The sequence below is a fragment of the Photinus pyralis genome, unplaced genomic scaffold, assembly GCF_008802855.1.
Source record: "Photinus pyralis isolate 1611_PpyrPB1 unplaced genomic scaffold, Ppyr1.3 Ppyr1.4_LG2, whole genome shotgun sequence".
NCBI lineage: Eukaryota > Metazoa > Arthropoda > Insecta > Coleoptera > Lampyridae > Photinus > Photinus pyralis.
In genome coordinates this window covers 51,924,732-51,937,833 of record NW_022170403.1, presented here as the reverse complement: position 1 = coordinate 51,937,833, position 13,102 = coordinate 51,924,732, and the positions used below count along the sequence as shown (strand labels likewise).

The 13,102-nt window shown below is 36.7% G+C and overlaps 1 protein-coding gene across 1 annotated transcript; it reads right to left on the bottom strand.

Moving 5' to 3' along the window:
- Nucleotides 1-7,935: 7,935 nt before the first annotated feature.
- On the bottom strand, nt 7,936-9,887 carry LOC116163742 (phenoloxidase-activating factor 2-like). Its single transcript, XM_031477837.1, has 2 exons — nt 9,566-9,887; nt 7,936-9,267 (listed from the first exon to the last, which is right to left on the bottom strand). The coding sequence occupies exons 1-2, from the start codon at nt 9,853-9,855 to the stop codon at nt 8,352-8,354; spliced, it is 1,206 nt and encodes a 401-aa protein (XP_031333697.1). The 5' UTR covers nt 9,856-9,887; the 3' UTR covers nt 7,936-8,351.
- Between the last annotated feature and the right edge of the window lie 3,215 nt (nt 9,888-13,102).

Here is a 13,102-nt window from a genome sequence, read left to right as displayed (position 1 = left end):
AACGAAATTATATTTTAATAAAGTAAGCAATAGCTCAAATGAATCACACGTCTCATTTGATAAAAGAAGAGCAAATATCCCTCCTAACACCGAGTGGAGTTCGCGTGGATCCCCAAGGCTCCTAATGCTGTTATTACATGGTGTTTAATTTTTTTCAAATTTTACGAGACTCAGTTACATTTGTCTTTATATAGTTTTATGTATCAGGTAAATAACTAACAATATAAAAATGTTGAGTATATAGACGAATATTTTAGAATGTCTGTCGAAAAACATGCTTGCTGTCCGATCGGCCCCAGCCCGGTAATAAGTGTCTATATAAAATTTTAATGTTGAATATTGTTGAAATTATTCATTCCATATACGTTTTCATTAATGTTTACTTCATATTATCTTCGGATAGCCTCATCGTAATGATATACCTACTGGTATTGTAAAAAATTCAAATTATAAGCGATTTTGCTAACTTCACTTGTAATTCCCTATGAGATACCAAAATCACATTATTAGCGTTCCATGCTATAATCTTCGACGCTAAATCACCAAAAGTAACATCACTGCCGTACTGAAAACAGTTGGAAATAAAGTAGGTACGTGAAAACCAGGAGAACGAAGCGCCAGAGACGGATCAACCGAAAACGGAAGATGCCATTTGTGCCCGAGGAGCAAAGACCAAAAAGTTAAAGTGCACAATGTTCCCAGTGTAAGAAGGATATGTGCCAATCACATGGAAAGACTTGTGTAATGATTCGGAAAATTATATGTAATATGTGTATTTACTTAGTTTTTCCAAAAAAAAATAGGTTTCTTTTTCATGCATTAAGATAACATTTCCAAGATAATGTCCACTTGTAATGAAAAAAAACTGGGACCCTCGCGCGAACCCCACCGGCTATTAGGAGTTTTAAAAATAATCTGGTGTAAGAAAGGATATATGTCATTTTAAAAGATTGAGAAGGTGCATTTTCCTTTGTTCTGTTGATTACCATTAAGAATGAGTATACTGCATTAAAATCGATTCGAAATGGTGAACGACTCTTATTAAGGTTATAATCAATGGTGGCACAACATTATAATATTTCTATTTATTCGATAACCTTAACTACCGTGTGTGAAATCAGGCAGTAATAGGCAACTCGAAAATGAACGAATGTACCTGGTCCACGATGCACTAAAAGTTTGGTTATCTAACCTATTTTATTGCAGTTAACTGAAATATTAGCGTCTAGTAATCAAAGAGCACAAATTTCGAAATTTATTTGTATGTCTTTTGTATCTCTCGCTCTTTGTATGATCTGGAGAGTTTAAAATAGCGGACTCCACGTCCAGGTCTTGTAATCTTTAGTTGATGGGGGATTTTCCATTACGAAGTACGGTGGTTTAACGTGCGTGCCACGCGTCGTATGGTATTGTTTTTCGGGAGGTTGTGGAGCCAAATCCCTCTGTCGACTGTTTTCCAGGAGGTTTGTAAGTATTCTGTTAAAATCGAGCCCAATGCTAGAGTAGCACTCTTCCCTCTCAGGATCCTAACTGCATTTGTTTTGATCCACTCCTAAGTTTTGTCCATCCTTTAATTCACGTTGTCTGGCTAAAGAGGGTATAGAAGACGTCATCGGCCCGCTTGCAAATGAGTTTATTATATTATACAATCATGGACTTATAATCAATGCAAAAATATAAGCAGCAGCTTAGATCAATGATTTGTATTTTCTCCCATCGATACTATACGTTTGAACCTCTCACCAAAGAAAACTGTTGTAAACGTAGGGATTCAGGTCACCACAATTCTCCGAAATGTCCACTAAACACGTTAATACACGTGACTTAGTCTCAGGGAAAATTACTTCCGGTAGGATAATAGAGGATTCAGGCGCACAAAAATGATACTAACGTCGTGCCACCGGAAAAACCAATAATGCTTGTAGGAAAGGAAATGATACAGCTGACGCAGTACGCATTTAATTAGGTATGAAGAGAATTTAGCACAAGCCAATTTTTGACCTGGCGCAGATGCACTGCCCAAGGTACCAAAAGTGTATAGTGGGCATCGAATGAAAATAATGGGTATCCCCACATTTATGTTAAGTCCGAGGTTAAGTCATAAAGATTTTGGATCGCGTTTAGTTACAAAAAAAAATGATTTTCTACTTTCACCACCCATTATAACATGTACAAGAAGCGCGCGGTTAAATTAAAGGGTTAATTATTGCTTAATTAAGCATGTTTGTCCAAAAGTATTAAAACATTAAAACAATGCATCGGGCACCCGTACGGTAGGTATATTATCATGTTTTGCTGCCGCATTTATTACTTTTATTATTTATGCGCACCTACATACAGAATTTCATTTAAATATCTTAACAAATAAAAAACATGGATTGCGCATGCGCAAGCACGTTTTTTGAATCGGAATTAGTTTTACTTTTTTTCGAGGTGCCTACGTTCATGTAATTCGGTTCATAGCTAACGAAGATGTCAAAAATTAGATTGCGCATGCGCAAACCAAATTTTTTGATTTGGCATTAGTTTTACTTTTATTCGAGATGCGTACATACAAAATTTCATTTAAATATCTTGAGAAATAAAAAAGAGTGGGATTGCGCAAATACAAAAGTTGGGTTACGCATGCAATTTTTTGTATTCATCTGTATAGTTACCTGAGGTTTAAGGAATATTTACTAACACAGAAAACCGGACATTCATATGTTCTTTGTAACAAGAGTTATAAAAGAAACTCTTTTGTGGGGGGTTTGGGCTGTAACTTTTTGACCCGTTAGAGTACGTATCGGGTGTGTCAACACAAAGTTATCGTGCGCACGGACAGACAGACGGACAGACAGATAGCAGTATAAAAAATAAAAAATCGTTAATAACGCAATCTTAGATGCAGTCGATCTCCCAATGTAATGAAATTTTCCCAATGGTCCAAATTTGCGACTCCATCGTAGCTAATGGCGTCTCAATGTTCTTTCCCCTCAGAAATCAGATTAGCTTGAATTTATGTGAATTATTTTGAATTAACGTGAATTCATTTGAATTACTGTATATTAATTTGAATTAACGTGAATTAATGTGAATTAATTTGAATTGACATGAATTAATTTGAATTGACGTGAATTAATTGGAATTAACGTGATTAATATGAATTAACGTGAATAATATGAATTAACGTGAATTAATTTGAATTAACGTGAATTAATTTGAATTAACGTGAATTAATTTGAATTAACGTGAATTAATTTGAATCAACGTGAATTAATTTGAATTAACATGAATTAATTTGCATTTGAATTTTTGGTTTACACCAAAAACGGTACTTGTTTCCCCCTAGCTTACAAATTTGCAGCATATACCTACTCTACTTACCATCACTCCCACAAACCCACCAAAAATTGTTACTTAAACAAACGAGCCAGTTTTACTTAGTTAATTGACGCCCGTCGTTTAAGATAACATTTTTATGTGCTTAAAGTAATATGGCATGATGTTAGAACCATTTATAATTAATAGTATGGAGTAAAAAATTACCGACCCATATCAATCTTATCTAATTTCGCCAAACTGTTTGAAATTATCCTATACAATCGTGTGTATCTTCAAGTAAGACAGCAACTTACTGAGCAACAACATGGATTCTTACCCTGGCGATCTACGACGACAAACCTAACAATTCTTGCGCAGTTTGTGTCAAAAACTCTTTACAACCGCGGTCAGGTGGATGTGTTATACACAGACTTTGAAAAAGCTTTTGATCGTGTGGACCACAGCATTCTTATTAATAAAATGTTTAAGTTTGGATTTTCAAGTCATCTTGTTCAATTCTTTGCGTCGTACCTAACCAACCGCCGGCAGATGGTGTTATATGGGGGCAGTTATTCTAGAAGCTATATTTCAACTTCGGGAGTGCCGCAAGGGTCCAATTTGGGGCCCTTGCTTTTTTTATTATTCATTAATGATCTTAGTGATGCAATTCGTTGCAAAAACCTAGCTTACGCGGATGATTTCAAAATATATACCGAAATTAACTCGATGAGTTACTGTCAAGAATTACAAAAAGATATAGACAGTATGTATGCGTGGTGTAGGCGCAATAAGCTCATGTTAAATCCTTTCAAGTGTAAACTAATTACTTTTACTAAAAGGAAATCACATATTACATACGAGTACAGTATCCAAGAGCATATCATAAAAAGATGCTACTCAACTAAGGATCTAGGTGTCCACTTCGATAGTAAACTGACGTTCAATGACCACATTCATCACATAGTTAGAGAGAGTGTAAAAGCCTACGGTTTTATTGTTAGAAACTGTCAAGATTTTTCATCTCTGAAAGCATTAAGGCAACTTTATTATTCATACGTCAGATCCAAATTGGAGTATGGGTCTTTGATCTGGAATCCTTGTTACGACACGTACATCTCGTCTATTGAAAGAGTACAAAGAAAGTTTTTGAAGTACTGGTATTTAAAAGCGGAAGGCGTTTACCCTGAAAGGAATGTTAAATATGGTGTACTTCTGGAATACGCTGGATTCGAAAGCCTATCTGCGCGAAGGAGGTGTACAGCAATGGCATTCCTATATAATTTGTGTGACAACTTAGTGGATTGTCCAGAATTGATTCAGCAGTTAAAGTTTCATGTGCCTCGACAGCAATCCCGAAACAATATTACGTTCTTCTGTCCTAGAGTGAAATCATACACTTTATTAAGATCCCCAATACATTTCATGTGTGACACATTTAATAAAATTAGTAATGAATGTGATATATTTACCTGTAGTAAGAACTATATTCTTGAAATAGCGTCTAAATAATTCCTAATATCTTTGCGTAGGTACTTTATTTTCAAATCATTTGTTTTTTTTTTGTTTTTTTATATTATTTGTTTCTGCTGAGTATTTTTTTTTTATCTTTATTTTTTTGTTCTCACTTTTAGCGTTTATTACTAATCTAAGATTAATAACTTTTCTTTATGTTTTTTTTCGCCTTTGTCCTGTAAATGGGTGTTCCTGTTGGGCAAATAAAGCATTATTATTATTATTATTATTATTAAATTGAGGATAGACTCTATTCTGACAGGGGTCTGTTAGATTTTGTATATGTCGTAGGCTTTTAGTGAAAGCTGTCATTTCAATCATTCATATGAAACTGTGGCACAGTGTACTTTCAAGGGCCAACCGATGGGGTCTCTTCTTCCCCTTCAAGATCGATAAATGGTATCCCTTATCGATCTAGAAGCAAAAGAGAACTCTCTACACGTCAAATTATCAGCGTTTCACTAAATGACTAGGCCTCCTACTAGGCTTTCACTAAAAGACTACGACATTTAGGTACATCCTAGCGTTTTATAAGAAAACTGGATAGCAACAAGCATTTAACACAAGGAATATGTACTTGATTTCAGGCAACGAACTACATTTCTAAAGCATTTCATTACCTTAGCACGTTTGTGTTGCACCAGACACAATGTTATAAAAGCTAAATGCATTTGTGTACATGCGGGGTTAATATTAGAGCTGTTAATATTGCGTGGTAGAACCGACATTAGTTAATTACACTAATTGTTGTATATGTACACGATTTAATACCGCCACAACCGTGATTATTTAAATTTTGTGCGCATACCATAAATACTATTGTGCATGTCTATTTATACAATCGTATAAATTTATCCCTTATCCTACCCGCAATTTACCATGAAAGTACTATTAAACACATTTGCAAATTTTAATTTAGCATCTGTATCTCCATTAATGTAGATACTGTGCTTTATTCACTTTATTCAGATAAATAGCTCGAAACTACTTAACATTTTCGACCCAACCTAAAAGTTTTTTTAAGATCAAAACCAAATAGTTGGGGGGGGGGGGGGGGGGTGCCTGCACATGCATTAAGTTTGCAATTTCCATTTACTTAAGGTTAGGTTTGCGCATGCGTATAAATTATGGTCAATAATTTAACAATTTTTGAAATCTGGGCATGGGTTAACTGAAAAAGATTTTGGATATGAATAAATCCATTTTAATTAATGTAGTGAGTATCCCAGATAGACAGCGACTCGCCCGCCGCTGCCATGAAGGTCACCGGTGTCGGCAGAAGTCTTCAATTCTCTTCTTCCTCATTCGTTCTGTGAAATCTTATACCGATGTTCCTAGACCTTTCGTAATTTTCTAGAAATGTTCAATTTAATATATGCAAGACAATTGGGAAATTGGTTGTACAATTAGAACTATGGGCTTAAAGCTCGGCTTAAAGTTATGCCCAAGTCTAGCGGGAGCAATATGACCGTTGCCTCCAAAGTCTACCACATTCCGCAGTTACTCAAACACGCCTATCATTCCTGTGGGTGGTGTTCAACGGTGCTTATTGTCTGCAACAACAATCCCTATGATCTACCGAACTATATTGTCGCGTGCTGCGATTATGGGGCGAAAGTGGATTGTGGATTCAGGCACTTCAGGTGCGACTTCCAGTGCAGCACTTAACCAAGCAAGAATCTTCAAAGCTGCAACCCAATTCCCTCAAGTCGCCTGTCCGGTGCCTCACGCCTTACATGCCCGCGTCGAAGCCGAACAGTATCCCAGCCACCACAAATAGTGCGAGTGATTCAAAAGAATGGGATACGTATCTGTGCGGGTTATTCTCAGAATATCAACCCTCAAATCGTAGTTCCCAATTCCAAAGATCGAGGAACTATTCGCAAGTCTCGAAGGGAGTAAGTGCTTTTACTAAATACCCAAGGGCTTACCTAGGCATTCAGGTTGATAAAAAGACTCAAAACGCTCTTACTATAAACGCCCATCGTGGACTTTCCCGGGTAAAAAGACTAATGAGGTGAATGCTGGCTCCAGCTGAGTGACAACAGTACATTGAAGGTTTATTGCATGGACTAAATGGCGTGGCGATATTTTTTAACGACCTTCTTATTTCCGGTCGTACGCGTGAGTAATTACAAGCGACACGTGAGACCGCTCTCCAGCGAATTCAAGACTACTATCAGCAGAGCATCGTCTCAGTCTCGACAAATGCGAATTTTATGTACCTACCTAGGGCCGACCTGCGTAGCTCAGATGACTTCACGTTTCTTTGGATACAAAGGTCCTGGGTTCGAATCCCAGGTAAGGTATGGCTGTTTGTAATTGTAGTGGGTTGAGCGGAGAGAGTAGCTAATTAGCTAACACTCCGCTCACTATAATATAAAGCCAAATAAAAAATAATGTTCGGTACTTGAGGTACACGATCTCTGGGAATGATATCGGCAAATTTACGAAGGGGTCGCCACCATTTTAGACGTACCTACATCGTCTAACGTTTACCAAGTTCGCTCTTTCATGGGATTGGTGACATTTTACACAAAATTCATCCGCCATCTAGCTGAAATTGCCACGCCACTGTACGCCCTAAATGAACTCTGAAACCTCTGACGATTGTTCTGTTAACACCATCACCAGTGTCACGGATCACAGCTGCAACAGACTCCACTGCTACACCACACCGAAGATCGCAGCGCTCAAGACGACAACTCGAGCGGCTAAATCTGTGACTTTTCAATTTACTGAAACATTTTTCAAATTTATTCTGTATTCCTTATACGTAAGGGAGGACTGTGGCGTTCATACTTATATTAGGCGGCAACAGGATCACCGATAGTTTCGTGACATAAAATTCGAATGACATGTAATGTGAATAATTGATTATACCTAACCTAAATTGTCCACATACACGACAATACTCCAATGATGTGAACGTTAAGGGTATCATCGAGGATATCGTTTAAAATATTCCCTTCGTACCTAACCTTGAATTAATCTAATGTGTTCCCAAAAATACTATTTCGGTCCGTTTCTAATATACCACCCTGTATAAAACGATTTAAATTATTAAAGATAGCCCCAAGGTATGCAGCAATAATACCAAAGGATATTAACATAGATAAATAAATAGATCAATGGTATTCTTTATTTTTGGACGAACAAACTACTAAAGCGGAACAGCATCTGAATTGTGACATAGTTTTTCCAAACCACAAGCTTCCACTTCCGATGCAGATTCCGTGATAAAAGTAGCACGGATACCGTGCTAAAGATTACAAGGTATTCCTATAAATAATGTTAAGCTTAACCCTTTTTCAGTATGCAGTGGAAAACATTCAGTCCTGTGATGTATGCAGGTTATCTGTCAAAGACGTCATTCTGCCTATACTAAATAACGCAAAATAACGTTTTTTTGTCAGATAACCTGCATGTTAAGTTTGGTATTTCTGATACATCACAGGGCTGATTATTTTAAATGTCACGTCCAACTTACTACATTTTCAATAAGTACAGTTACAATGACGTCAAATTACATTGTGTTACATAGGCGTATAGTAACTGGTGTCCAAATTACGTGCACTCATTTCTTGATCAATCCAATGCTTAATCGATGCAACTTTGGTAAATACCGACGGTAGATTTTGGGCACAGTCAAGTCCCCAAGATGTAATGCCGACTTGAAGATATCTTAGGGGTTGTCCCGAGATTTCACAAACTAGTGGACCACCTCCATCACCGTTACACAAGTCACTTCCGTTTTTTCCAATAGCACAAAGGAATGTTTGATGTAACTGAAACCATTTTCCTAAACGTGTTTTCCTCAATTGATTTTGACAACTGGGGTTTGAAATAAGCGAGAATTCGATTTTTTTCATTACCCTCCTGTAGACACCTTTCGGCACATCACTTCCCCATCCTGTAGCTGCACATTTCGATTTCTGTAACTGAGTATACGACAACGTAGACGAATCTGCTAAGCAAGCTGTATTCACATTCCTGTCTAACTTAAAAGGATTTTCCAAAAACAGTAAGGCTGCGTTGTACATTAAATTATCAACAACAAACTTGGGGTGTATGACAATTGATTTTACGCGCATGTTTTGGTGGGCTATGGGTTCAGTTTTTCCTGTAGCATTCCATTCTCCTACTCGTGCAATATACTTTTCAGATTCGTTGATACAGTGCGCCGTAGTAAGAACAACTTCGGGATGTATTAGGGAACCCACACACTGATACTGATACTTTAAATTCAAGAGTAAAGCGGTCCATGGATATTCACCAAACTTTGCTGTGGTAGCAGCAGAAATGTAATAATCTCCTGGTATTTCACTTCCAAATCCGCATGCAAAGTTAGAAGGTATTCCCTCCACTTTCTTCCTTAGAGGACTAGGGGCAAGTGGCTCACAACAGATTTCCCCCAGGGTTTTGCAGGGATTTACAGACTCCTGAGCTAATCTAAAAAAAAAATGAAAGTTAAAATACAATCATGCATATCATGTTCCTTACAATTGAATTTACACTTGTTAAAGTTAGGGGATAGTGAATGTGACAATAATGGGAAATTCGAGCGTTTCCCTTCTAGTTTCCGAATGGCAGTATCTCATGCTTCTAAGAAATAAGTATTTTGGAACGAATGTGTTAACGCTACCGTATGAAAATAAGAATCGCTCAAATCTGTATTGATTTAGCCACCTGCGTCATTAGTGATCACCCGAGATTTACGAAGGACGAACAACAAATCTTAATTACATACCTAGGTTCAAACAATTTACTCCCATCTTTGTTCACTTCTCCATTATTGCATAAGTAAAAAGGTGTACACAAGCACTCTGCCTCAGCTGGTTCAGGCGCTTTAGTTGACGTCGACTGGTAGTCAAAAAACGATCTAATTAGCATTTTTAGTTTATCATTTTGATTGCTAATTTCATCAAGAGTGTTTACAATCGTATTGGCGATACTAGATTTACCTTTAGAGAACCGTTGCGAATGAGAACCGATTAGGAGGCTAACTATAAGCAAACCGACCAGTAGAACCCGGTGCATTTTGCGTAAACGCTTGTACGTCTCAAGCAAAAATGAAGAAATATCATTGGAAGTAAGCAAGTAACAACGGATATTGTGGTTATGATTTATCTTCCCGTATCGTAAGTCGAGGTAGGTACTCACCATCAAATTGCGCAAGTATATCCCATTTGTATAATGTATATTATTTAACAAAGTAAACAACAGCTCAAATTAAGTACCTACACCTTTTATTTGATAAAAGAAAGGGTAATATTTGTAATTTTAAAAGATTAAGAAGGCACATTTTCTATTGTTCTGTTTATTAGCTAAATATAATGAATAATGAGAGTGACACCACTCAAAATTACAAACAAGACCATTAAGAATGAGTATGCTGCATTAAAATTGTTCCGCAATGGTGAACGGTTATACTCAATGGTGGCACAATGTAATAATATTTCTATTCATTGGATAACCTTAACCATCGCGTATGAAATAAAGCAGTAATGGGCTCGAAAATGAACAAATGTACTTAGTCCACAATTCAATGTACTTGATTGTGCTGAAACTTATTTACATGGTACCTTTAGCGTTTTCCAAAATTCTGGTTCAGAAAAAGTATGGCCAACTTCACACAAGCACCCAACATATTTTGCATATATTTTGTACTTTCAATATCAAAATGCAATGTCGTATGGTAGCGTTTGCGGCTGCTATACAGGAGGGTGTGGGACCAAATTCCTATGTCGACTGTTTTGTCTGGAGTTTTGCCAGGAGGTTTTCCCCTAGGTTTTCCCTCTCAGGATCCTAACTGCATTCACTTTGATCCACTTACTTTATCCAGCCTTAAACCCCTGTTGTCCGGCCGAAGAGATTCTGTAAAACTTTATCGGCCTGCTTGCGACGTCTTTGTAGGCAAAGGTGTCCGAGAAATGGAAACACTTTGCATTTCAACTTCTGACCCTTATAATGGGTAGGTAGTAGTAAATTTTGTCGAGTGACTTACGTTTATCGGTCATCATCCTACCGTTAAATTTGTCCTATATACTTTCAAGATTTAAATACCAGCTATTAGATTAATACCATATTTAATGCGGCATTGGTAGAAATCTAATACTCAAGGGTAATATAACAAGACCTTGATAAGTAGTCGACTATTTTGATTGCATCTAAATTTCGATTGTATTTTATAATAATTTAACGAGACATATTAATTTTGACGTTAATAAACTTATGAAAACCAGAGAGCGAAGCTCGAGGGCTATCATCTTTGACTATTAACGCCAAAATTATATTGAGTCAAATTAATAAATACAAGAGAATTTAGCAGCAACCAAAATAGTCGCTTATTAATCAAGGTCTTGATATATTTGTGAAGATTATTTCTTGAATCCAATTATTTATATCAGAGAGGCATATTCATAAAATGAAATAATTTGATACGATTTATTCAAAATATCAACAACAATCTACAAAATATAAACATAAGTATCAATTGAATTCCACATACACTTTACACTATATTCTTAATAACATTCCCCGTCTTCTTTTTTCATGTTCCAGGTCAAAATATCATTCAGTTTTGTGAATGGTGTTGATTCATTTAATTCACATTGACGATGCTCGCAAAATTTGGTAAACTACCTCCATACTTCCACAGACACATACTTTTTCATTTTTGCAATTCGCAGACGAATGCTCAAACTTCTGGCAATTAAAACAGCGCAATGGATTGGGTATGTACGCACGCACCTGCAAGGGATAAAAAGCAGCCTGTATAGTTTTGGGCAGTTTCGGGACATTAAAGGTGAGGACATGGTTTGCAGTGTCTATAAAGACACCATCGCGCGTTGTCCTTATCCGTCTCAGTTCCACTACACCCTGATCGCTCAGGTTTTCTCTTATCTCATCGGTTGAGCAGTTTGGAAGATCCCTACAGAATACAAAACTTTTGAAGTGTGCACCGTGGGGTACAACATCAATCTCCATACCTCCAAACATTTTACATTGTCTCAGCATTCTCGACTGTTTTGCAGAAACTGTTTCAACCAATATCTCGCCTTTGATTTTCTTCACATCTTTCACATTACCAGCTAGTCCGTATAACGTCCTACTTATTAAGAAAGGGCTTACATTCGTAAAATCCCCTTCCTTCCTTCTAAGGACCAGGAACCGGGGCACAGAGTCCTCCTTCTCGCTGGTACCTCTACTGTGGAGAGAGGGGAAACCCTCTCTTTCTCCATCAGCACTTTTAGCACAGATCTAAACACTCCAGATGTATCATGCTTGGTTAAAATAGTCTGCGCTTTCTTTGGATTTAAGCGTCTGGTGAGTTAAATCCAAACTAAATGTAACCAATATAACTATTTAGGATTCTCACCAAAAGTTTATTTTACAGAAACCAATAAGTAAAGAGGCCACACACTGCAGTGTTTCATCATGTAGAGAAATCTTTTTTATTTATTATAAGCAAGCAAATTGACTAGGTATTTTGTAATTTGTACTCGTGTTATCATAGTAGTGTCATATCAGCGATTGTGATGTAGCCGGGCAACCTCTACCATTATGTATTTATTATAATTTATACGATGCCTATTGATTTCAAAAAGAGAAATTCATTTTCTCATATTTTATAATGTACCTACTATACCTACATACCCAAATCGCAAATTATAGTATATTACTTGCGCACCGAGTGCGAAAGTAGGTTATTTTTCGAAGCGCCGAGGGTGATTGTATTCTAAGAAAAATAACCTTTCGTCGAGGTTCGTATACGATTTTATTCACGATCATCATTATAATCATTCCATTATCAAACATAAAATAATTCACTAAATTTCTACGTATTATATTCATCTTATGCGCTATCTGCAATACTATTGCCCTACATAAAATGTTGTCGGTACCTAATACAGATTTGGAAATTTACCTAATTAATATTCATATTAATTTAACATGTATGTTAAAAACTGGCCCATACTAAAGAATTTCAATGTACATCCACTCAAATAAGGGAAATTGAGTGTAGTAAAAAATGTACTCCCCGAATGAATTTTTGAAGTGAATGAACAAAGGTGGGCAGGAAAGGGTATAAGTAAAACTTCATGTTTTACTTGCTTATTTTAATGAGGTAAAGGTAAGGAAATCATCCACATTATGAACGACCAAATAATGTTGTGATCGACATTTGCGGTAATGCCTAATGACCATGTCAGTTTTATTATCCTAAAATGTACCTACAGCGATCTTTTGTGATTTACAGATTTAGACTGGGTTACAGTATTAG

Excerpts from the sequence above, each read along its gene's own strand:
- LOC116163742 (XM_031477837.1), bottom strand. The coding sequence starts at position 9,855 with ATGCACCGGGTTCTACTGGTCGGTTTGCTTATAGTTAGCCTCCTAATC. Across the intron at positions 9,268-9,565 it reads AGTAAATTGTTTGAACCTAG|ATTAGCTCAGGAGTCTGTAA; the intron begins GTATGTAATTAA and ends TTTTTTTTTTAG.